Source organism: Staurois parvus, unplaced genomic scaffold (genome assembly GCF_062004578.1).
Source record: "Staurois parvus isolate SC_StPar_1 unplaced genomic scaffold, SC_StPar_1.0 ptg000095l, whole genome shotgun sequence".
Lineage (NCBI taxonomy): Eukaryota > Metazoa > Chordata > Amphibia > Anura > Ranidae > Staurois > Staurois parvus.
This window is the reverse complement of record NW_028317891.1, coordinates 8,372,306-8,397,898: the sequence shown is the minus strand read 5'-3', so window position 1 is coordinate 8,397,898 and position 25,593 is coordinate 8,372,306. Positions and strand designations below refer to the sequence as shown.

Sequence of the window (25,593 nt, the reverse complement as noted above, 5' to 3'; positions counted from 1 at the left end):
AAAAAAAACTCCAAATATATATAGTTAGGTCCATATATATGTGATTTATAGATATATGTGAATTTTTGATTTTTTCATGTATTTACCAAAACATATTCAAGCTATAGTTATATAATGGATATGGGCGGACAGTGCGCACTCTCAGGTGTAATTTGAGGGTATGTATATCCAGATTAGAGAAAGGGTTTAGGAATTACAGCTCTTAAGAGTAGCCATCCCCCCTTTTTTCGAGGGACCAAAAGTAATTGGACAATTGAATCAAAAGCTGTTTCATGGCCAGGTGTGGGCTACTCCTTCGTTATTTCTGCATCATTTAAGCAGGTAAAAGGTCTGGAGTTGATTCTAAGTGTGGTATTTGCATTTGGAATCTATTGCTGTGAACTTACATAATGCGTTCAAAGGAGCTGTCCATGAATTAGGCCATTGTAAGGGTTCAAAAAAGAAACAAATCCATCAGAGAGATCGCAGCAACATTAGGAGTGGCCAAACACTGGTACATTCTGAGGAAAGAAGAATGCACTGGTGAGCTCAGCAACATAAAAAGGCATAGACGTCCACGGAAGACAACAGTGGTGGATGATCACAGGATCCTCTCCATGGTAAAGAGAAACCCATTCACATTCACAACATCCAGACAAGTGAAGGACACTCTCCAGGAGGGGGGCGTTTCATTGTCAAAGTCTACAATCAAGAGAAGACTTCACGAGAGCAAATATGGAGGGTTCACTACAAGGTGCAAACCATTCATAAGCCTGCAGAATGGAAAAGCCAGATTAGACTTTGCCAAAAAACATCTAAAAAAGACAGACCAGTTCTGGAAAAGAATTCTTTGGACAGATGACAGTAAGATGAATCTGTACCAGAATGACGGGAAGAAAAAAGTGTGGAGAAGACTTGGAACAGCTCATGATCTAAAGCATACAGCATCATCTTTAAAACATGGTGGAGGCAGGGTGATGGCATGGGCATGCATGGCTTCCAGTGGCACTGGGTCATTGGTGTTTATTGATGATGTGACAGAAGACAGAAGCAGCCGGATGCATTCTGCAATGTTTACAGATGTACTGTCAGCCCAGATTCAGCCAAATGCAGAAAGTCGATTGGACGGCGCTTCACAGTACAGATGGACAATGATCCAAAACACACTGCAAAAGCAACCCAGGAGCTTTTGAAGGAAAAGAAGTGGAATATTCTGCAATGGCTGAGTCAGTCACCTGATCTCAACCCAATTGAGCATGCATTTCACTTGCAGAAGGCAAAACTATAGGCAGAAAGACCCACAAACAAAGAACAACCGAAGACAGCTGCAGTTAGAGCCTGGCAAAGTATCAGAAAGGAGGAAACCCAGTCATTGGTCATGTCCATGGGTTCCAGACTTCAGACAGTCATTGTCAGTAAAGGATTATGTTCATTTGTCCAATTAATTTGGTCCCTTGAAAAAGGGGGGATGGTTACTCTTAAGAGCTCTAATTCCTAAGCCCTTCCTCCAATTTGGATGTACATGCCCTCAAATTAAACCTGAGAGTGCGCACTTTCAGCCCATATCCATTATATAACTATAGCTTGAATATGTTTTGGTAAATACCTAACAAAACTAAAATTGTGTCTGTGTCCAAATATATATGGACCTAACTGTATATATACTGTATATCAGTTCATAGATCTGTAAACAGTTTGTCTATTTTTTTTTCTTAATTAAGGATTTTATTTCATACATGGTTTTAATAAACACCCTACCTATTCCTTTTTTATTTTAAGCTGACAAATGATCAAAATGTGATTTAAAAAAATAAAATTTTTACAAAAATAAAGTTTTTTCATTAACTATTGTTACTTTTTAAATATTATTGTTATTTTTTTAATATTATTTGTTAAATGTTGGCACCTATTTAAAAAAACATTTATTAGATTAATCTCACACACTTTTTTGCATGCTGTCAGAATTCTGGCCGTAATATTTTTTAAAGTGGTGGTAAATTCTAATATATATATATATATATATATATATATATATATATATATATATATATATATATATATATAAAAAATATATATATATATATATATATAGTATATTTATATATTCTAGATATACACTGTAGATGCATTATTTGACAATAAATCTGTAACTAATTTGTCTACCTATTTTTTAGATCTTTTTTAAAGACAAATAGGGATTTTCTTTCATATATGGTTTTATTAAATACCCTACTTATTCCTTTTTTTATTTTAAGCTGACAAATTATCAAAATGTGATTTTTTTTTTTTTTTAATATATTTTACAAAAATAGTTTTTCATTCATAGGACCTATTTAAAAAAAACATTTATTGGATGAATGTCACACACTTTTGTGCAAGCTGTCAGAATTCTGTCCGTAATATTTTTTAAAGTGGTAGTAAATTATAATAAATAAATATAATAGACTGTGTATATATATATATATATATATATATATATATATACAGTGGGGATCGAAAGTTTGGGCACCCCAGCTAAAAACTTGTATTAATGTGCATAAAGAAGCCAAGGAAAGATGGAAAAATCTCCAAAAGGCATCAAATTACAGATTAGACATTCTTATAATATGTCAACAAAAGTTAGATTTTATTTCCATCATTTACACTTTCAAAATAACAGAAAACAAAAAAATGGCGTCTGCAAAAGTTTGGGCACCCTGCAGAGTTAATATCTTGTACTGCCCCCTTTGGCAAGTATCATAGCTTGTAAACGCTTTTTGTAGCCAGCCAAGAGTCTTTCAATTCTTGTTTGAGGTATCTTTGCCCATTCTTCCTTACAAAAGTCTTCCAGTTCTTTGAGATTTCTGGGCTGTTTGTCACGCACTGCTCTTTTTAAGGTCTATCCATAGATTTTCAATTATGTTGAGGTCAGGAGATTGTGAAGGCCATGGCAAAACCTTCAGTTTACGCCTCTTGATGTAATCCCCTGTGGATTTCGAGGTGTGTTTAGGATCATTATCCATTTGTAGAAGCCATCCTCTCTTTAACTTCAGCTTTTTCACAGATGGCATCAAGTTACCATCCAAAATTTGCTGAAATTTTATTGAATCCATTTTTCCTTCTACTCGTGAGATGCTCCCTGTGCCACTGGCTGCAACACAACCCCAAAGCATGATTGATCCAACCCCATGCTTAACTGTTGGACAGAGGTTCTTTTCATTAAATTCTGTGCCCCTTCTTCTCCAAACGTACCTTTGCTCATTCCGGCCAAAAAGTTCAATTTTAACCTCATCGGTCCACAGAACTTGTTTCCAAAATGCATCAGGCTTGTCTATATGTTCATTTGCAAAGTTCAAACGATGATTTTTGTGGTGAGGATGTAGAAGAGGTTTTCTTCTGATGACTCTTCCATGAAGACCATATTTATACAAGTATCTCTTTATGGTGGAATAGTGTACCACAACTACAGTGTCTGCCAGATCTTTGTGGAGGGATCGTGCAGTCAAACGTGGGTTTTGAATTGTTTTTCTCATAATCCTGCGAGCTGTTCTGTCTGATATTTTTTTTGGTCTTCCAGATCTTGCTTTAACTTCCACTGTTCCTGATGACTGCCATTTCTTAATTCCATTCCGAACAGAGGATATTTACATCTGAAAACGCTTTGCTATCTTCTTATAGCCTTCTCCAGCTTTGTGAGCGTCAACTATTTTCAGTTTCAGTTTTCTAGACAACTGCTTAGAAGAACCCATGGTGCTGATTGTTGGGGCAAGGTCAGATGAGTCTGGGCATTTAAAACCTTTGAGATTGACATCGCCTGGTCTTCCCAGACGATGATTGAGAACAATCCATGACACTGGCAGGTCTCAGCATTGCAAAGGGGGCAGTGCATGCTATAAATTCTGCAGGGTGCCCAAACTTTTGCAGACGCCATTTTTTTGTTTTCTGTTATTTTGAAAGTGTAAATGATGGAAATAAAATCTAACTTTTGTTGACATATTATAAGAATGTCTAATCTGTAATTTGATGCCTTTTGGAGATTTTTCCATCTTTCCTTGGCTTCTTTATGCACATTAATACAAATTTTTAGCTGGGGTGCCCAAACGTTCGATCCCCACTGTACATACAGAAAAGTGCTTTTTGTGAATGTAGCCCACAATTCACACACCCTATGAATTAGGAAAATGTTTGTAACAGATTTTCCCTTACCGGCTCAATGAGCAAGAATAAGAGTTTGTGTAGATCAATTGGTAATTTCATGAAAGAAAAGGTTTTCTCCAAAACTACTCTGCTCATTCCTAACAGACATGCAGAGACACAGAGCCAAGATTCAGGCCGCTGCAGTCAGTAAATAACCATTAGTGGACTTCTTTTTATGTACCGCCATTGTAACTGACTCTTATTTTTTTTTCCAGACCAGTTTCAAGGAACCGTCCTCCTGAAGAACATCAGCACTGCAACCTCAGGAAGATATCAGTGTGTCTCATCCAATCTTATGGGAACCAGAACCTGCCTTCTAGACCTGCAAGTCGTGGCACGTAAGTTCACCTAACATCTCTGAAAACTGTTGTGATTACACATCGCCAGGATCCAGCTGGGACTTTCAAAAGCCTGCCTCTGACCCAGTTATATTCAATGTAGTGCCATTCTAGCCTAGGATGCTAGGCACATTTAGTTTTTGGCTCCATCCTTAATCAAAGGAGCAGTGATTGCTTAGCCTGATCTGTCCAGGGCTTCAACGGCTGGGAGTTTTATTGCTTCCCCTGCCTCTGGAAGAAGCTTCCAGAGTTTAGGGAGGATGAGTCAAATGACCAACCTGAATATTTATCATGCTCCAGGCAATCCCTGGAGAGAAGTGTCAAGAAGGGGGGATGGAGAGGTAATAAATAGTCTGAAGTACTGAAGAGCTGGCTTTCTTCTCACCAGGAGGGTTCCAAAGCCTGAGGGGCTGCTGCCCTGTGGATTGTGTGGCTGTTTTGGAGGCCTCAGCAGTGTCAGGGCTGGGGGCCTGGATGGATCCTCTTAGAAGCTGGGTGCGGAACCTCACCACAAGGGATCTGGTTGGCAGAAGGACTGCTTCACTCACTGGACTGTGTCCAGAGGAAGCTGGAAGGTAGCAACTGTCCTGGGGACTTGTAGGTAAAGACGCTAAATAAATCCTTGTGACTGTGCAGTGTTCTGGAAATCCTATTGGCTACCAGTAATCATACATAGATAAAAGGTAAGAAGATGCCAAAGAGAACTGCCTCATGGCCTTCAGCCTTGGGGGCTTAGACTGTCCAATATTCACAATTACCTAAGAAGATTGTCCTCTAATAGTTACTTGCCAATCGTTTTTGGAGTATCCCATGTCCTAACCCCTCTCCTTTTTAGAGTTCTTCAAGCAGTAAATCCTAAAAAGATACCCCCCTAGACTGTGTTGGAGCCGGCGTGCTTGGACTTGTGCTTGTGGTGCTGGGCAGCCTCTCTACTATTTGGGAAGGACCAGCTATAGCCTGTGGCCCTTAAGGGGTTAGCGCTACAACATTGTTCCATACCCCTCCCTCTTCCAAGGCAATTGCTGCAAAATTCCCTGGTATGAAGGAGCATATGATCCAAATTAAAAGGTATGCGCTAATAACAAACTTATACAGAAGTGTATATCATCATCCAAAAAAACATTAGTGTTTTAAATAAATTATAGTGTCCAAACATAAATTAGTGTCCAAAAAAATATATATATCTTCAGTGACTTGAACCAATTGTGAGAAATCCACCACCAAAGGAGATTAAATGAACTCACCAGAGCTAATGGCTGGTCAGATTATAAACCAGCAACAGCGCTTGTGCTCTGGGAGCAATGAACCCGATGTCCAAATAGATATGGTGATGTTTCAGATACTTCCAGATAATAATAATCACAGACAAACAACTTTGCAGCCCAAGCTCTTATGATGAACTTCTCCACTCTTTCTCATACCTCCATGAGAGCATGCAGTACACTCAGGGACAAAAAAGAGAACATAATGGTGCAATACGTTTTTTTCATTTATCTCTTTTATAAAAAAGGTATAAGGAAACTCACAAACAAGGTGTCCAACAGACACCAGCTTCAATCGCAAAAAAGGGTTGAGATACAGTTAACGCTCACCGCAGATCTCTCCCATACAGCACAGACCAGCAAGGCTCTCTAACGTCCACATCAAGTAGGCTACGCCCAACCGGTTTCGTCACACCGACGTCATCAAGGGGCGTCACACGTCTGTGTGACGAAACCGGTTGGGCGTAGCCTACTTGATGTGGACGTTAGAGAGCCTTGCTGGTCTGTGCTGTATGGGAGAGATCTGCGGGGAGCGTTAACTGTATCTCAACCCTTTTTTGCGATTGAAGCTGGTGTCTGTTGGACACCTTGTTTGTTTGTGAGTTTCCTTATACCTTTTTTATAAAAGAGATACATGAAAAAAACGTATTGCACCATTATGTTCTCTTTTTTGTCCCTGAGTGTACTGCATGCTCTCATGGAGGTATGAGAAAGAGTGGAGAAGTTCATCATAAGAGCTTGGGCTGCAAAGTTGTTTGGCTGTGATTTTTATTATCCGGAAGTATCTGAAACATCACCATATCTATTTGGACATCGGGGTTCATCGCTCCCAGAGCACAAGCGCTGTTGCTGGTTTATAATCTGACCAGCCATTAGCTCTGGTGAGTTCATTTAATCTCCTTTGGTGGTGGATTTCTCACAATTGGTTCAAGTCACTGAAGATATATATATTTTTTTGGACACTAATTTATGTTTGGACGCTATAATTTATTTAAAACACTAATGTTTTTTTGGATGATGATATACACTTCTGTATAAGTTTGTTATTAGCGCATACCTTTTAATTTGGATTATTGTTGCCAAAATTTATTTTGGGTGGGATATGCTGCTGACACTTTGGTGTTTTTTGTAAGTGGCGCTTTTTTCTTTTTTAATTTGATGAAGGAGCATATGACCTGCTCAGATGATGTGATGCTCCGGTCTGGTGGCCAATCATTAGGTTTAAACACTGTCACATGATTAAGGGGGTGATGTCATCACTCTATAAGCTCTGACAGCAGTCAGCCTTGGGAATTTGTGATGGTTTTATTGTAGGAAGGAGCAGTGGAGAGCTGATGTAAAGATAAATGTAACTGGTTCAATGGAACTGGAGACCCTATATATATAAACTTCAAACCTGTTCAAGATCCCCCCTTTTTAGAAAATGTCTGATATTTTAAAGGCAGAAACATGGATCAAAAAGTCTTGGAATGGCTCCGGGACCGGAATATCCAAACAGAGTTACTTAACTAAGTTAACTTCGACTTCTCTCACTCATGGGAGACTCTTGGAGTTACCTCTCTTGGCTTGTTCTGGTATGTTGTGGCAACCCTGTCTGTGGGCGGGGTTACAACACCCAAGTGTGGACCTGGAGGAAGTGCTCGCTAGCGCCCCCAAAGGCAAGATGAGGCTACCATTTCATGCAAGGCTGGTGTTAAGGCAACGCTCTAACTTAACAGTGATGCTTCTCCAAGAGAACACCATTAACTCCTTGTGATCCATGGCCCAACTTCTGCAGCTCTTTACATTGTACATGACGGATGACAGTTACTCAATATAATTCATAACTTTTCTCTCCGTATGGTGCAGCATTTCTGAACCACTATCGCTGAGCCTGTACAAGACTCCACCAGCCCAGTTACCCATCACCTCACTTCCAGTGACATTGATTCGTATATTACCAGGGCTTTTTTTCAGCGGGAACGCGGAAGAACGCAGTTCCGGCATCTCCAGCACTGAATGTATGTAATGGCAAGGGGTGCTGGGGTGTGCTTGAGGATCTATTGTTGCTGGCTGCTGGGGGCTCTATTGCCACTGAAGGGGATCTATTTTTGTATGGTGGTCTATTGTTGCTGGGGAGGTCTATTGTTAATGGGGGTCATTTGTTGCTGTAAGGGATCTACTGTTGAGGGAGGGGTCTACTGTCTATTGTTGCTAGCTGCTGGAGACTCTAATATGCTGGCTGCTAAGAGATCTGTTGTAGCTGCAGAGAGTCTATTGTTGCTGAGGTGTTATGTTGTTTTGGGGACCAATTGTTGCTGGAGGAATCTATTGTTGTTGGTGGGGAGTCTTTGCTGCTGGCAGAGTCTATTGCTGCTGGCTGTGGGGGATCTATTTTTCTGCTTTTCTTGTTATCATTAACAAATTCCGTACAAATTATTTAGCACCACAGAATGATATTTGGCTCTGTATTTTCTAAAAAGAGAAGAGGTACTAGGAGGTGGGTAGGGGCTGGAACCAAGTGATGGTGCTCAGAGGTGGGTAGGGGGCAAAGACAGGAAGTAACTCAGAAAGGGGGAGTTGCTCTACCTATTTTTGGAGAAAAAAGGCCCTGTATTTTACACTTGAATACTAGGAAACTTGGCTCTTGCACATAACCTGTGCTCAGGGGCGGATTGACAACTCATGGGGCCCCCGGGCAATAGGGGATCATGGGGCCCCTGTGTCCTTGCCCAAACTCAAAAAAGCCTACGAAAAAGGTACCAGGGGCATCTCATGGGGCCCCCTACTGACCCCGGGCCCTCGGGCAGTGCCCGAATTTCCAAATGGTCAGTCCGCCCCTGCCTGTTCTTATTCTTCCCCAAGGCCTCATTCCATCTTCTGTGATTTCCAGACTGGGTCCCTAGGATACCTGTGTCATGAGTCAAACCCAGTATTGAGGTTCCGGTCACTAGGAAAGGAGCCTAAGCACACAAGCTCCTTCATTACCTGGGCCTTCTGTCACCTTTCCCAAGTCACACTTCTTCTTCGCCGGCTGGCTGCTTATGCACCCAACCCTAGTGCTGTAGTCATTAGCAATGGCAATATAGCCAGCTTCACTGCGCTTTAGACATTTGTACTGAATCTGCTCTAACTTGTCTTGACCCCCGTTTTTCTGATACGCCATACATGCACCCCTTTAAGATTGTCCTCACGTAACTTCAGACCAGGCCACATTGAGTTGTTTAAAAATAACAAATGAACAGTTCAACACATGCCTGTACATAGTCTTCTAAATGGCACTTTCCCATGAGGTAGTCATACCATGAATAGACGTCCTTAGAGCCCTTTATTCAAGAGGTAGTCATACCATGAATAGACGTCCTTAGAGCCCTTTATTCAAGAGTCCATACCCCTGAAACCCTGACTGGGATTCCAGAGGGGTGGTGAAGTGCAAAGTTGTCACACGTATTTCCTTAGATGGGGACACCTGGAACTGAACCTCCAGCCATCTTTCTAACTGGGGCACCCCTGAGAGGTGGTTCCCTCTATTTTTATGTGTAACCTTTACCTCCCAGAGAGTACCTCAGCAGGGCAAACCCAAAGAAACCATACTTCATGGTTTTTAATTCAAACTACATACGGCAATTAGGAAACAGAAGAACATTTCAACAAATATAAAATATTTAACATTCACCTGCTTACATGCCTGTCTTTGTGTCCTCAGCTCAGCACAAGAGTGTGGGCCTCATTGCTGGAGCCATTGCTGGAGGAATCCTGGTGCTGGTTATCTGCATTGTGGTGGTAGCTGTGGGTCTGGTCTACTGGAGGAATAAACACAAAGAGGAAGAAGATGAAATCCCCAATGAAATAAGGTAACAAATGCTCATTCATCTTTGTTCTCTGGTGTGTTCATGTGCCCAAGAGGTTCTTTCAAGACAATATAATGAGAAAGATGTTATGGTGAGAAGGGACTAAAGGAATAAAAAGTCCCCCAGCAAAATCATTGTGAAGCACAGTAATGCCTCCTTGGAACTGAAGGTATACACATACAGTTGTGACCAAAATTATTCAACCCCCACTGAAATTGAGTGTTTTGGCCAGTTTGACATTGCTTTTGATCATTCAGTCATCTTGCTTACATTTACATTAAAGAGGCACTTGTAGGTCAGACAAATATAACATAACAGTTATAATGAAATAACCACAAATGTCTTTTCTGTGCTCACAGCATTATCAGTTTTATTCAACCCCCAAGTGACATTCAATCTTAGTACTTAGTACAGCATCCTTTTACAGTTATAACAGCTTTTAAACGTGAAGCATAGCTTGACACAAGTGTCTTGCAGCGATCTACGGGTATCTTCGCCCATTCTTCATGGGCAAAGGCCTCCAGTTCAGTCACATTCTTAGGCTTGCGCACTGCAACTGCTTTCTTTAAGTCCCACCAGAGGTTCTCAATCGGATTTAAGTCTGGTGACTGCGATGGCCACTCCAAAATGTTCCAGCCTTTCCTCTGCAACCATGCTCTAGTGGACTTGGAGGTATGCTTGGGATCATTGTCCTGTTGAAAGGTCCAACGTCTCCCAAGCCTCAGGTGTGTGACGGACTGCATCACGTTTCCATCCAATATCTCCTGGTACTGAAGAGAATTCATGGTACCTTGCACACGCTGAAGCTTCCCTGTACCTGCAGAAGCAAAACAGCCCCAAAGCATGATTGACCCTCCACCATGCTTCACAGTAGGCAAGGTGTTCTTTTCATCATAGGCCTTGTTCTTCCTCCTCCAAACATAGCGTTGATCCATGGGCCCAAACAGTTCTAATTTTGTTTCATCAGTCCACAGAACACTATCCCACAACTTTTGTGGTTTGTCCACATGGCTTTTGGCATACTGCAGTCGACTCTTCTTATTCTTTGGAGACAGCAAGGGGGTACGCCTGGGAGTTCTGGCACGGAGGCCTTCATTACGCAGTGTGCGTCTTATTGTCTGGGCTGAAACTTCTGTACCCACATCTGACAAATCTTTTCTCAGTTCCTCAGCAGTCACACGGGGACTTCTCTCCACTCTACGCTTCAGGTAGCGCACAGCAGTCGAAGTCAGCATCTTCTTTCTGCCACGACCAGGTAGCGTTTCAACAGTGCCCTTTGCCTTGAATTTGCGAATGATGCTTCCTAAGGTGTCTCTTGGTATGTTTAACATCTTTGCAATCTTCTTATAGCCATTGCCCTTCCTGTGAAGAGAAATCACCTCTTCTCTTGTCTTCCTGGACCATTCTCTTGCCTTCACCATGTTTGTAACCACACCAGTAAATGTCTAGAAGGAGCTGAGTATCACAGTCATTTTAAAGCTGCCTAATTGGTGCTTATTATGCTTGATTGCTGCTCGGTGACATCCACAGGTGTTTTCAATACCTGATGGAAAGCACCTGTATGAACCTCTGTTCTTCAGAGTGGTAGTCTTTAAGGGGTTGAATAATTGTGGCAATGAAGAAACCACATAAGAACCATTTACTACTGTATTACATAAACAATTGATGTCATTTTAGTTGCATTTGGGTAGTTACAACGTCCTTGTAGGATTTGATTCTGAATACAATTCCAAATGTACACTATAGTCCCTAAACCCCTTTACAGCATTGGGGGTTGAATAATTTTGGTCACAACTGTATCTCCTTCCATTGATTATCCCCAAAAAAGAGGACTATCCCCAATTTCAGAGCCATGCAAATAATATTTTTTCATGTTTTCATTTTTTTCATCTTTGTAAAAGACTTTCACTTGTTCATATGCTTGTGGTTTCATTTTCTGTATATTGTATTTCATATATTGTAGCCTTGCATGGTGCATTGGGTTTCAGCACCAAGAAACCAAAACTGGTAGTTTTCTGCCAAAACAAGTCAAAATAATACTGTTCTCCTCATCACCTCCTAACCTCATTCTAACCCTTAGCCTGAACACAACACTAAAACACCTAAAGTCACCCCAGGTACGACCACAAAACCCAAACCCTAAAATTAACAACAAAAACTGAGAGGTCTATTTATAAATGTAATCACTAGAGATGAGCTTGGGACGTGTTCAGGTGCTACACCGAACCCAGGTGATTGAACCCGTCAGGAAGCTGTCATTTGGAACCTCAATAGACATAGACAGGGGAATTTATCCTGTATCTGAATGTAATTTTGTTTTTAAATTATATTTATTACTATAGACTGACTTCAAATGTATATTTATTTTTTATATTTAGGGCTTGGTTAGGGCCTTTAGGTGAGACAATTACCCTTTAGGAATGAGCAGAGGTTTTGCTTTGACCAAAATGTTGTCAAATATAGCCTCTAATTTCCCCGCTTCAGTCTATCCTGAATACTGCGGCCAGACTCATCCACTTTACTAACCGCTCCGTATCCGCCACCTCCCTCTGCCAATCCCTCCACTGGCTTCCGATTGCCCAACGGATCAAATTCAAAATGCTAACCTTGACGTACAAAGCTGTTCATAACACTGCCCCAAACTACATCACCGACCCGATATCCAAATACCACCCCAAATGTACTCTCCGCTCCTCACAAGACCTCCTACTCTCTAGTTCCCTGGTCTCCTCCTCCCATGCCTATCTTCAGGACTTCTCCAGGGCTTCCCCCATCCTCTGGAACTCCCTACCCCAATCCATCAGACTATCACCTACCCCCCTCTCCTTTAGACGCACCCTGAAGACCCATCTCTTCAGGGAAGCCTACCCCGCCTTCAGCTAATTGCCGATCTCCTCCACTCTTCCTACCATTCCATCCCCCACAGCTATCTCCTCCTGTACCACCATCCCCTTCCTCCTAGATGGTAAGCTGCAAGGAGCAGGGCCCTCGAACCCCTCGTGTATTGAATTGTATTGTTACTGTACTGTCTCGTGTATTGTCTCCCATTGTAGTGTACAGCGCTGAGCAAACCATTGGCGCTATATGAATACTGTATAATAATAATTTCATCATATTTTCTGCTTAGGTGAAGTTTAGTTAAAGTATATAAATATTTACCTTCATGAAAAACAAAGCTTTTGCTGAAATTTTGAACATTTTGATAAAATGTTGGCAATGGTAAAATGGTCAGTTTTGCTTAACTTTACTGCCTATACAGTGGATAAAAAGTCTCCATACCCCTGTTAAAATGTCAGATTTCTGTGATGTAAAAAAGAAACGAGACAAAGATAAATAATTTCAGAACGTTTTCCACCTTTAATGTGACCTATAAACTGTACAGTGCAATTGAAAAACAAACAGAAATCTTTTAGGGGGGAAGTAAACATAAAACACTAAAATATTGTGGGTGCATAAGTGTGCACACCCTCTTATAACAGGGGATGTAGCTGTGTTCAGAATTAGGCAATCACATTCAAAATCATGTTAAATAGGAGTCAGTACACACCTGCCATCAAAAGCCATGGTCTGCAGAGAGCTTCCAAAGCATCAGAAGGATCTCATTGTTAAAAGGTATCAGTCAGGAGAAGGGTTCAAAAGAATTTCCAAGACATTAGATATACCATGGAACACAGCGAAGACAGTCATCATCAAGTGGAGGAAATATGGCACAACAGTGACATCACCAAGAACTGGACGTTCCTCCAAAATTTATGAAAAGATGAGAAGAAAACTGGTCTGCGAGGCAGCCAACAGGCCTACAGTAACATTAAAGGAGCTGCAGGAATATCTGGCAAGTACTGGCTGTGTGGTCCATGTGACAACAATCTCCCGTATTCTTCATATGTCTGGGCTATGGAGTAGAGTGGCAAGACAGAATCTTTTTCTTATGAAGAAAATCATCCATCCCTAGCTAAATTTTGCAAAAACACATCTGAAGTCTCCCAAAAGAATGTAGGAAAATGTGTTCTGGTCTGATGAAACCAAGGTTGAACTTTTTGGCCATAATTCCAAAAGATATGTTTGGTGCATAAACAACACTGCACAGCACCAAAAGAACACCATACCCACTGTGAAGCATGGTGGTGGTGGCAGCATCATGCTTTGGGGCTGTTTTTCTTCAGCTGGAACTGGGACCTTCGTCAAGGTAGAGGGAATTATGAACAGTTCCAAATACCAGTCAATATTGACACAAAACCTTCAGGCTTCTGCTAGAAAGCTGAACATGAAGAGGAACTTCATCTTTCAGCATGACAATGACCCAAAGCCTACATCCAAATCAACAAAGGAATGGCTTCACCAGAAGAAGAGGAAAGTTTTGGAATGGTCCAGCCAGAGCCCAGACCTTAATCCGATGGAAAATCTGTGGGGTTATCTGAAGAGGGCTGTGCACAGGAGAGGACACGCAATCTGACAGATTTGGAGTGTTTGTGCAAGGAAGAGTGAGCAAATATTGTCAATTCAAGATGTGCCATGCTGATAGACTCATCCCCAAAAAGACTGAGTGCTGGAATCACATCAAAAGGGACTTCCACAAAGTATTAGTTTAAGGGTGTGCACACTTATGCAACCATGTTATTTTAGTTTTTTATTTTTACTTCCCTCCACCTAAGAGATTTCAGTTTGTTGCTCAACTGAATTATACAGTTTATAGGTCACATTAAAGGTGGAAAAAGTTCTGAAATGATTTATCTTTGTTTAATGTTTTTACATGACAGAAACCTGACATTTTAACAGGGGTGTGTAGACTTTTTATATTTCACCTACAGCTTGCATGCTGAACCAACCTGAATGCCCATTGTTCATATTTACTGTGTTTTTCTCTTGTCTTTCCAGAGAAGATGACCTTCCTCCCAAGTGCACGCCGTCTACCAAAGTCTTTCACCCAGATGCCTCTTCCTCTGAGCATGACACGCTAACGTCAGCCACCAACACCAATACCTACAACGGTCACTACTGGAGCAACTCCAAGTCCAACTACACCGCTGGCTCATACGTCACCTACAACTGCAATGGGTGCCGCCACTCCACTTCTCGCTCTGTCACAGGTCACCCGAGGCCAATGTACGCAAACGGTGGACAGCCCTCTTCAGGTCCCCCAAAGACATTGATAGTCACAGCTAACACAGCCCCTTCTCCTAAGACTGGTGCTAGGAGCAATGGCACAGTCGGCAGAAAGGCGAAACCTCCTCAAACTAGGTCTTACGCCGTCAGCCAGGCCACATTGGAGAGAATAGGTGCCGTCCCGGTAATGATTCCGGCACAGAGCAGAGCTGGGTCGCTAGTATAGAAAAAGAAAGAAAAAAGGCGTAGCGCTACAAGGGGCAACAAAAGCTGCGTTAGCATGTGGGATGACAGTAAGTCATCCCTGCTCCTCTGTTCTTTCCTTTCATCCAGGCAGTCCTAAAAACGCACTGGACCCAGCCAGTCCTTTGTTCTCAAGAGAGAAGACAATACCCTGGGACAAGGATTAAACAGGGGAAGTGTGGACAGTTTGCCGAAATTAAAACGTGTCCTTGCAGTGCCAAGCACAGCCCCAGGGCTTCCAACGCAGAATAGCATATGTGCCTCCCTTTCTCTTGACCATTAGTTCTGTTCACACACCTATTTTTTTTTTTCCTTACATTTGCTACGTGTGGAAACCATCTTGCTTTGTCGTTCCATGACGATGGTGCTACGAAGCTCCCACCAACACGCAAACCCATACCTGCAATCACCAGCTAAAAGTTACCACCCATAGCTAATTTTTTTCCCCCACTCAAGCACTTTATCCTCATCTTAGGGAAATAATATTTTTGAAATGTATACTTTACTGGCCCACTGGATGTCATACATGCACTGAGAACCTAACATACAAAAGTTGTCATCAGAAGTTCTGAAATGTTGACATTGGTCCTTCAAACGTTCTTGGTTGTTTAGGGGTGTAGGTGTAGCACCTGTATTGCATTGTTTGACATATGTCACTTTCTATGGTACATTAACACGTTTTTTTTTTTTGTTTTACCATTATGTCTATTTTTTTGTAGAGGCTGTTGTGCAGTAATAATCTCTCCAGCTTGACATTTTGAACATTTGTTTTGTTTTTCTGCCCTATTTTCCACAGGTTTTCCTCAATATGTTTTTACAGAATTCTGTTTTTTGTATTTTTGTTTCGTCCCATGATGGCTTGCCTCACGCAACCAGAAATTGGTGTGCTGTGGCTAAAACCATGTAGGTGTCTTTGGTTCTACTACAGGGTGGAGAACCATAGTTTGTCAGGACAGGAACCTGAAAACCATAATGCAATTTATTCTATAGCTTTACCTTAACCACAATTGTGTAGGTACCTCTTGTCCAGGGGATAATCCATGCTCATTTTCAGGTAATCTGGCTAAACCAAATTTCAAGGAGATCACGATCATTCTGGAACCAGTAAAATAAAGCTTTTTAGATTACATCCTTTCCAACCATCACCCGTAGTAAAGGGATTAATGTGTTTTTGACCTCTAGAATCCAGTTGCTTCACCCTATGTTAAGGGCTGTCATTACTTATCACCTCTTCTAATTGGACCTCAGCATTTTCTCTCTCCATCCAACTTGCACCCGGAAAGGAAGAATTTACATCAGACACCATTAAAGCAGAAACTTGACATTTGTTAGAAATACTTAATATTTATGTGCCTGAAAAATTACCTTTGTTAAATATCTAGATTCAAATTTTGTTTGTCAAGCTGCAAAACTCTTTAACCCTTTGAGGACCAAGGGACGTATTTGTCCCATGTTTTTAATTGCGTGTATCATCTGATTAAGAACTTAAAACTCTTCTTTTTTTTTTGGTTTGCGTCAAAATATTAGTTCTTATCAACAAACAACAAATGGATCTAGCTTTTTGCCAATTATTTCATGAAATGGCTTAGTTACAGCAACTGAAGTGTACGAACTTTAAAAACAAAAAAATTGATTCTTTTGGCGTTCCAAAACCTTACGGTCCTCAAAGGGTTAATACTTTAAATGATGTGAGAACTAACATGTAGAACTGGAGTCACTCTAAGCCAAGAAGTATGGTTGGCTCCAGCTCTACGACACCCACCTCTAAAACATGGAAATCACATCACTCTTCACACTGTTCCTATGCTTGAAGAGCCCCTCCATGTCTCCCACCAAATAGTCCTCTCTTGAATTTTGAAGGTCACTAGCAAAGTGAGTCTTTTTTTCTTGTCTGGTTGCTGGATACTTTTAAAGGGATTTTCCACTTTAATCCAAAACCCTTGGATTATTTTAAATAGAATCATGGAACTAGGTGTTTAATTGATTTTGGCATTTCTAAGCTGAATTTCCTATTTTGTGATGTGTAATTTCATGAACGTGGTCAGAGCTTAGCGAATGCGCCCTCAAACTGCTTAGGAATATTATTACAGTTTTTTAATTTTTGACTTTTTTTTCTTTTTTTTCTTTTTTTTATATAAAATGATTTAAAAAAATTTACTAGAGGATGCATGATGGGAAAGAGTGCACAGCAGAAGCTGTTTTTATTTCAGACTGTCTCTCTCTAATTGTAACGTCCTATGACACCCTTTAAACAGAGCAGACTTTGTGAATGTTCCATCATATTGCTTAGAAATGTTATTACAGTTTTGTCTTTATTTAACATTTTTACTTATTTTTTTATATAAACTAATTTTTAAAAAAACATTTACTAGAGGGTGCATGCATAGGAAAGAATGTTCAGCAGAAGCTGTTTTTATTTCAGACTGTCTCTAATTGAAATTTCCTATGGCCCCTCCTTAAATAGAGCAGTCGGGGAGGGGGAAAAGTCCTTTAATTAATTTGGCTCTGTAATCAAGCTTTTGTCACATAAGAATAAACAGGTAAACACCTGTAAAAGATTTTACTTTTACAGTTCCATTTGCTGGGTAGAAATGAGAATGCATAATATCAATTTCACTCATCTAAAAATATATATTATTATATATTTGTTTTTTTTTCTTAATGGACTTTTTCTAATTTACACTTCTCAAAAAAATTAAAGGAACACTTTGAAAACACATGAGATCTCAATGGGGAAAAATATCATGCTGGATATCTATACTGATATGGACTGGGTAATGTGTGAGGAATGTAAGGACGCCCCATCATTTGTTGGAAATGAAAATTATTAGCCTACAGAGGACTGAATTCAAAGACACCTGAAAATCAAAGTGAAAAAAATGATACAGTAGGCTAGTCCATTTTGCTGAAATTTAATTGAAGCAACTTAAAATGGTACTTAGTAGTTTTTATGGCCCCCACGTGCTTGTATGCATGCCTGACAATGTCGGGGGAGGCTCCTGATGAGAGGACGGATGGTGCCCTGGGGTATTTTCTCCCAGATCTGGACCAGGGCATCACTGAGCTCCTGGACAGTCTGAGGTGCAATCTGGTGGTGGATGGACCGAAAAATGATATTCCAGAGCTGTTCTATTGGATTCAATGGTATCAATTCCTTCATCCTCCAGGAACTGCCTGCATACCCTCGCATACTCATGAGGCCACATTGCCGTGCACCAGAAGGAACCCAGGACCCACTGCACCAGCGTAGGGTCTGACAGTGGGTCCAAGGATTCCATCCCGATACCTAATGGCAGTCAGGGTGCCATTGTCTAGCCTGTAGAGTTCTGTGCGTCCCTCGATGGATATGTCTCCCCAGACCATCACTGACCCACCACCAAAACAGTCATGCTGAACGATGTTACAGGCAGTATAACGTTCTTTCACGTCTGTCACATGTGCTCAGGGTGAACCTGTTCTCATCTGTGAAAAGCACAGGGCGCCAGTGGTGGACCTGCCAATTCTGGTGTTCAATGACAAAAGCCAATCGAGCTCTATGGTGCCGGGCAGTGAGCACAGGGCCCACTAGAGGACGTCGGGCCCTCAGGCCACCCTCATGAGTCTGTTTCTGATTGTTTGGTCAGAGACATTTACACCAGTGGCCTGCTGGATATCATTTTGTAGGGCTCTGGCAGTGCTCATCCTTTTCCTCCTTGTACAAAGGAGCAGATACCGGTCCTGCTGATGGGTTAAGGACCTTCTACGACCCTGTCCAGTTCTCCTAGAGTAACTGCCTGTCTCCTGGAATCTCCTCCATGCTCTTGAGACTGTGCTGGGAGACACAGCAAACCTGTCAATGGCACATATTGATGTGCCATCCTGGAGGAGTTGGACTGCCTGTGCAGCCTCTGTAGGGTCCAGGTATTGCCTCATGCTGCCAGTAGTGACACTGACCCTAGCCAAATGCAAAACTAGTGAAAAACAGGAAGGATGAGTAGGGAAAAAATGTGAGTGGTCTCCACCTGTAAAACCATTCCTGTTTTGGGAATCGTCTCATTGTTGCCCATCTAGTGCACCTGTTGTTAATTTCATTAACACCAAAGAAGCTGAAACTGATTAACAACCCCCTCTGCTACTTACCTGACCAGATCAATATCCCAGGAGTTTAACTGATTTGATGCTACACTCTGATTAAAAAGTGTTCCTTTAAATTTTTTGAACAGTGTATTTTGATGGTTGTCAGCCATGTCTACTGGTCCCAGGGAAGGAAGGAAATATAGGTGATGGAACTTCTCATGCTGATGAATGAAACATTTCAGAGAAAGCTTTACTTGTGCCATAACTTTTGGATTAGAGTGGAAAACCCCAACCAATAAAACTCAACTCAAAATCCATCAATACAGCCAACTAAGATTGCAACCTGCAAGGCAGCCTTGTGCTTATGTAACATGGCAAAGACCAATGCACCAAATGCAATAGTTCATAGCCAACGACCTTTTTTGGCTCTCACTGTCCTGGACCAAAAATTGGATGTGTCGCTTTGAATTGCTGGATTTGATTACTGCAATACCTTACTCAATAAACCAACGTATCCTATACATCCAGATAGCAATGTACATAAAGCTGTGAGGCTCCAGCTTACCTGGCTTTAGGTAAATGTATAGCATGAAATTGTATCTTCAGCCAAAACTTTTTAAAACATTTTGGATGAAATTGGGAATGGTTTCATGCATTCATTTTTGCTGTCTGTATCCCCAGTTTCTCTTGCTTTCAGTGACAATTTTCCCCAGACTGGAAGTTGACGGGAAATCTCTCTAACACCCACACCAGGGTAGGACTTTCATTAGGTTTTTATTGATGTCTGTATTCCCTTTCAACATTTTCCCTCACTTCTGGACACAATGATAATGTTGTCACTGGAAAAGAGGAAATGTATCTGATAAGGATACATAGAACAACAAAAAAAAAAATTTTAAGGAATGAACCATTCCCTAGGCTATCGAAAACACAACTCCTTTTTTCAGGTCAAATTGTTTCTATGATGTCAATTAATAATGTCAATGGGCCAGCTTCTGCATTTTTTTGTAAAGGCATTACCATGGTTCAGTGAGCCCCAAATGGGTGAAGATTCTCAATTATTCTTAAATTTATGCAGGTTGTTTCAAAAGTTTAAGGCTGGGTTCTCAAGGACGTTCAAACCAGGAGCTAGGTGCATCTAGAGAAAGCATTTAAATAACGTTTTTTTCTCGTAAATAGTGATGGGTGGATCAGGTTAAACCAGACACATCAGCAAACTACACCATTTTATTATTTTATCTTTTTCATTTTACTTGTCTGGGAGAATTTCACAATTTATTATTAATAAGATTGGTCTGTGCGATTCTTCACAAGTCATCAAAATGATCATGGAAATATTCAGACCAATCAGAAATGGATGGTCAGTGGTAATTCTGATTTGGCCATCACAAATAAATGATTGTGACATCCAAAAAAATACCACCACTGGAATTAAGTGGACTACTTTATGCTGCTCATAATTTTTCTTTAAAAAAAGGAAGGTTTAGCAGGTATTATCTTTTTTTGAAGCAGGGGTCTCCAAACTTTATGCAGCACTATTGCTCCCAATAATACGAGACACTATTCCTCCCACTGACACCCACATTGGGGCTTTATTCCTCATACTAATACCAATGATGGGGCACAATTCCTTATACTGACCACCAAACCTGAGGCCATGTTTATTCTCACTGTTGCTGGAACCAAGGCATTTTCTACCCTAGCTGGCTGGCCCCCCAAAAGTCTGAAGGACAATAAACTGGCCCTTTTAAAAGTTTGGAGATCCCAAGTTTAAAGTTTTCATTTTCAACCAGGGTTCCATGTAACCAACCACAGAGTTCCTCCAGAGGTTGCTAGGCTTCCTTGAGCTGTGGCTGATTGACCCTCTATTCGATGGTACCTGCCTAGTTCCAGGGCCAACATTACTAGTTAAAACCAGCAGCATGACACGGTTATCTTTTTAGCTGTCTGCATAGGTGGCATTTTTTCTCACTGACCATCAACCTAAGAGCATTTTCCGTATTGACCCCGAAAGGGTTTCTTGAGACCGGAAAATTATTCTTGGGTAAAAACGTTGACAAAGGCTAGTTTAGAGGCTCCAAAGGTTCCTGAATCCCCTGACAAGATAGCCTGGAAATCTGAAGGTCCCTGAGCATCCAGCCTTAAAGAGCAAATTCATCTAAAGCTGATAGTTCACTTGTGGGCAGGGGCGGACTGACAACTTATGGGGCCCCTGGGCAATTGGAAATTATGGGGCCCCTGTGTCCTCGCCCACACTCAAACCACACCCAAAAAAGCCTATGAAAGGTACCAGGGACATCTCATGGGGCCCCCTACTGACCCCGGGCCCTCAGGCAGTGCCCGAGTGGCTAAATGGTCAGTCCGCCCCTGCTTTTGGGTGTATGCTGGTAGGTCAGATCCAAAATAAGTGGAAGCAACATCATCTGCTCTGTAATGGCTGAAATTTCACCCATACATTTTTGGCAATGGATTATGGGGGCAAGTAAGTGATTTAACGTAGAAGCGTTCCCCTGATATTGAACTATCACTTTTGGGTGACCCTGCCTTTTAATATTCGTAACAGTAAATACAGTAAGTGCAAATTTACTCCAAAAAGTAATGTACATGAACCCCACCCAACCATTAAGCTTCATTCTTCATAATCCTTTTAAATATGCATTTTGGCCGCAGAGGAATGTCTTAATAATATTATTGATAACAATGATAATAATTATAATACCAGAGGTGCATATTCTTATACCTTCTTAATGACTTGAATACAGAAATTTAATACTTGCAGTTAAGCTTTGCAGCTCATGGTCCCCAAATGTGGGGCGGAATGCTTGGCAGCTGTGATTGTATATGGCTTGCATGGTAGGACGCTATAAAATGTTTGACTACAGCTCTTCTTACGGGGTTAGGGGCATTTGGTCTTACAGAGCAATTGGACCCATGGTGGTCCTAAAGCTTACATCTACTTTAAATTGAGATCAAAAAAGTTTCCTGGATGCTGGTGATATGGTTTTAGCTGCTAGGTGGAGGAAATGATTTGATTTTTTTCTTCTCATGAGGATGAGGAGCAATAGAATCCGAATGTTTTTGGTCAAATTTCAGCATGATGGGAAATGTTACTTTTTTGACCTTCATGATTTGGTTTGCTGGTGTAATGCATTTTTCTAAAGTGATCACTTTTTTTTAAACTTTTTCAACATACCAGCCAACAAATTTGTTGCAAACTTAGGGGCTTCATTTAAAAGGGGAACTTCAACCGATCAGGGGCGGACTGACAACTCATGGGGCCCCAGAGTTTGTCCTTGCCCAAACTCAAAAAAGCCTATGAAAAAGGTACCAGGGGCATCTCATGGGGCTCCCTACTGACCCCGGGCCCTCGGGAAGTGCCCGAGTTTCCAAATGGCCAGTCCGCCCCTGCACCCGACTTTTATAAAAGTCAGTCAGCGGCTACAAATACTGTAGCTGCCGAAACTTACCAGTCCAAGTAGTTAAGCACTGTCTTCCTAGAATCCTACGTACTCAACATTGTCTTTGGTCCCGCAATCTAGAGCTGGCTGTGTCTTGCTGATAAGTCACAGTTGGCCATCTCCTGTCCATGCATGAGATTCTGCAACTGGTGGAGACTGTCCCAAAGCCTCTTGGGATGTGTCATGTATATCTCAGGAGGCCACAGGCAGGGGGGGCACCATCATCTTCACCTAGGTTGGAGATGAGTAGGTAGGAGCAAATACCTTCTGGAAAAGGTACCTAGTATTCCCCCAAAATGTGTAAAAATATGAGCAAGAAGTCTGAAGGTTTTCACCTATCCAGGTCATGGTATAGCTAGCAGTGGTTAGTCACATTCAACTAGACTTGTTCTATAATGTTGAAAATGTTTCACCCAATCCAAGCAGCTTACTTAGGTCTAGTGAATGTCAAGAACATACCCCAGCACATACAGCCACATTGGTACAACATTGGTGATTTAACAACAACAACTGACAACCATTTGTACCTTCAGCCAAGTAACTCAAACAGCTGACACCTCTCCCAGACTTCCTGACACCATGGGATTGGATTATGTAACTGGAAATGGGTGGTTTCACAAACACCTTCTGTCAGGTTCTTGGACAATCAACATCTGGCTTGATACATTTCATGGCACCGTGGTGATTGGATTAAGATAGCTAAACTGCCTATGTAGATATAATGTAATGCTAGGGTAAGTTCCCAACAGTTATTTGACCTGAGGGAGAAACTTGGATGAATTGCGACACATCTTCAACATTACAGAACAGGTCCAGTGGAATGTGACTAACTACTATTGGTAATGGGTCAGGAGTGCTTGGAAATTACATCTGGTCACATGGCCATGGCCACCTTTGGATTCTGGATTACCATCGGTAATTTGTTTAAACAAGGGGAAGGGTGGTCAGGATGGGAAGAGGTTTTAGCTTTAGACTTGGTTCATCAGCTTTCCCAAACTGCTAATAAAGCCCACTAAAGCACAAAAGTACAGCGCATGAGTTGGAGTTTGGCAAAGGCCAATGGTGAGTGGGGGCACTGATATTTAGAGGACAGATGGAAAGTATCTATCGATGAGTTACCCTGAAAGGACTGACTGTTCTAATTTGTGCTAATGGTGCTCAAAAGTTTTTAAGTAATGAACAGCTCAAGCCCAGTAGCTAAACTTGGAAAATTTTGACTATGAATTATGCATTGCTTCTTACGTTGACCTGGATGGTGGTCAACTACCATGGCAACTCTGCTTCCCTTATTAGTGCCCATCTATGGGAGCCATTATTGTTCTAAAGATGGTGGACCCCCCTTCATTGTGTGTTAGGCTTGCCATGCATCCTAATTTATGTTTATGGTGCTATCCTTGGTGCTGAAATGATTTTAGGTAATGAACAGCCCCAGCCCAAACAGAGCTAAACTTACACAAAAATGAGTAGACCTGCCAAAATATAAAGCAAAACACATATCCTAGCCATCCATTCTCTGCATCCCTGCTATGCTATCATGTAAGGAGGCTGAACTAGAGCCTTCTGGGTCCAGGTGCAAGAAACCATGAAGGGCCCCCTGACCCTATCCCGGGGACCCTTTCCATCATTCCCAGAACCCTTTCATTTGGTCCTAGGGGTTCTTACCTCCATGTCTGGGGCCCTTCCCAGTGATCCCAGGGCCCTTTACTACTGCTGTGGGCCCTTTATTGCTGTAATACAGCAGGATCCTTTCACATGTTCTGCAGTGAGCCCCCTTCCTGACATCTTGGGGCCCCACAGCAATGGTGGACCACCAGAGCCCTGTTGCAAGTGTGACCTTTGCGACCCTGGTAGTTCCACCACTGTAAGGAGAGTGAGAATACTGCAATTGTGGAGACTTGCACCACTTGCTCTGTTCCATGGTAGCAAATAGTATTTCAAAGGTTGTATAGAGGGTTCTCCATCCTTCCAGCCCACAAAAGCACTCCCCCCCCCCCCCAACATCATCTTACAGAGTGGACAATCAGGCTGGCCTGATTTCAACCGTCAACTAGTATGCAGAAACTCATAAAGGCAGTTGTCTGGTTAGTTCACCTGAATGGATAAATTGTATGACTTTTGAAGGAACTCATACTGGAAATAAGGTGTTTTTTAATATTTTATATATTATATTTTTGCTCTCTAAATAAATTAATCCGGCCATATGGGGTATTTATGATTTCCTTGCTATGGCTTTTTGCTTTGGCCGTTAAAGCTGAAATACGTAAATCTCACATCCTGCATCTTGAGTGAACTAAATAAGATTCTCAGCCTGATGCATGCAAACTTGATCGAGGCAATATTTGAAGGAGAAATAATGGGACTAAGGTCAGGAATGCAAAGTATTCCCATTGTTCCTGAAATGTGTATATCTGGGTACTGCGGATTTTAAGAGATACATTGGAAAAGCCATCCAATAAAGGAAATTTTGTTACAAAATAACTGAAGGTTTGTATATTACAGACCGCTGCTGTGTAGAAGGGAACCGAACTTGAACAAAACTGACCATTTTCAGATTGCCCAAAAAAACCCATCTTGGTGGAATGCCCAGGGGTCAATGGGGAAGTCAACTTTGAGGTTCCTGAGGGTTACAGAAGCTGATTGCTGGTCCTGCAGTGTACGTCATGACAATGGAGAGAGAGACAGCTACCAAGACCAGTTGGGGGGCATCTTTGGGGGACTGACCATTTTTACTTTGCCAGAAATTAACCATTTTAGTGTAATGCCCAGGGGTCAATGGGGAAGTTAACCTTAAGGTGTTTTTTGGTGGTTTATAAGGGTGCAGATTTAAAGGTCCTTAGGGTTACAGAAGCTGCTTTAAGTTGGTTGCTGGTCCTGCACTGTACGTCATGACAATGGAGAGCGACACCTACCAAGACTGGTTGGAGGGCATCTTTGGGAAGTTGACCATTTTTACTTTGCCAGAAATTAACCATTTTAGTGTAATGCCCAAGGGTCAATGGGGAAGTCAACTTTGAGGTTCCTGAGGGTTACAGAAGCTGGTCGCTGGTCCTGCACTGTACGTCATGACAATGGAGAGAGAGACAGCTACCAAGACCGGTTGGGGGCATCTTTGGGGGACTGACCATTTTTACTTTGCCAGAAATTAACT

General features: G+C 41.7%; 1 protein-coding gene across 1 annotated transcript in view; it reads left to right on the top strand.

Annotated features, from left to right (window-relative positions):
- Positions 1-24,923, top strand: part of IGSF11 (immunoglobulin superfamily member 11) — a 45,872-nt gene extending 20,949 nt beyond the window's left edge. Inside the window, exons 4-6 of the mRNA XM_089670769.1 lie at positions 4,371-4,493; positions 9,441-9,588; positions 14,461-24,923. Of these exons, the coding sequence (XP_089526895.1) occupies positions 4,371-4,493; positions 9,441-9,588; positions 14,461-14,914 (725 nt within the window). The 3' untranslated portion in view covers positions 14,915-24,923. The remainder of the gene's footprint in view (positions 1-4,370; positions 4,494-9,440; positions 9,589-14,460) is intronic.
- The last annotated feature ends 670 nt before the right edge of the window (positions 24,924-25,593 follow it).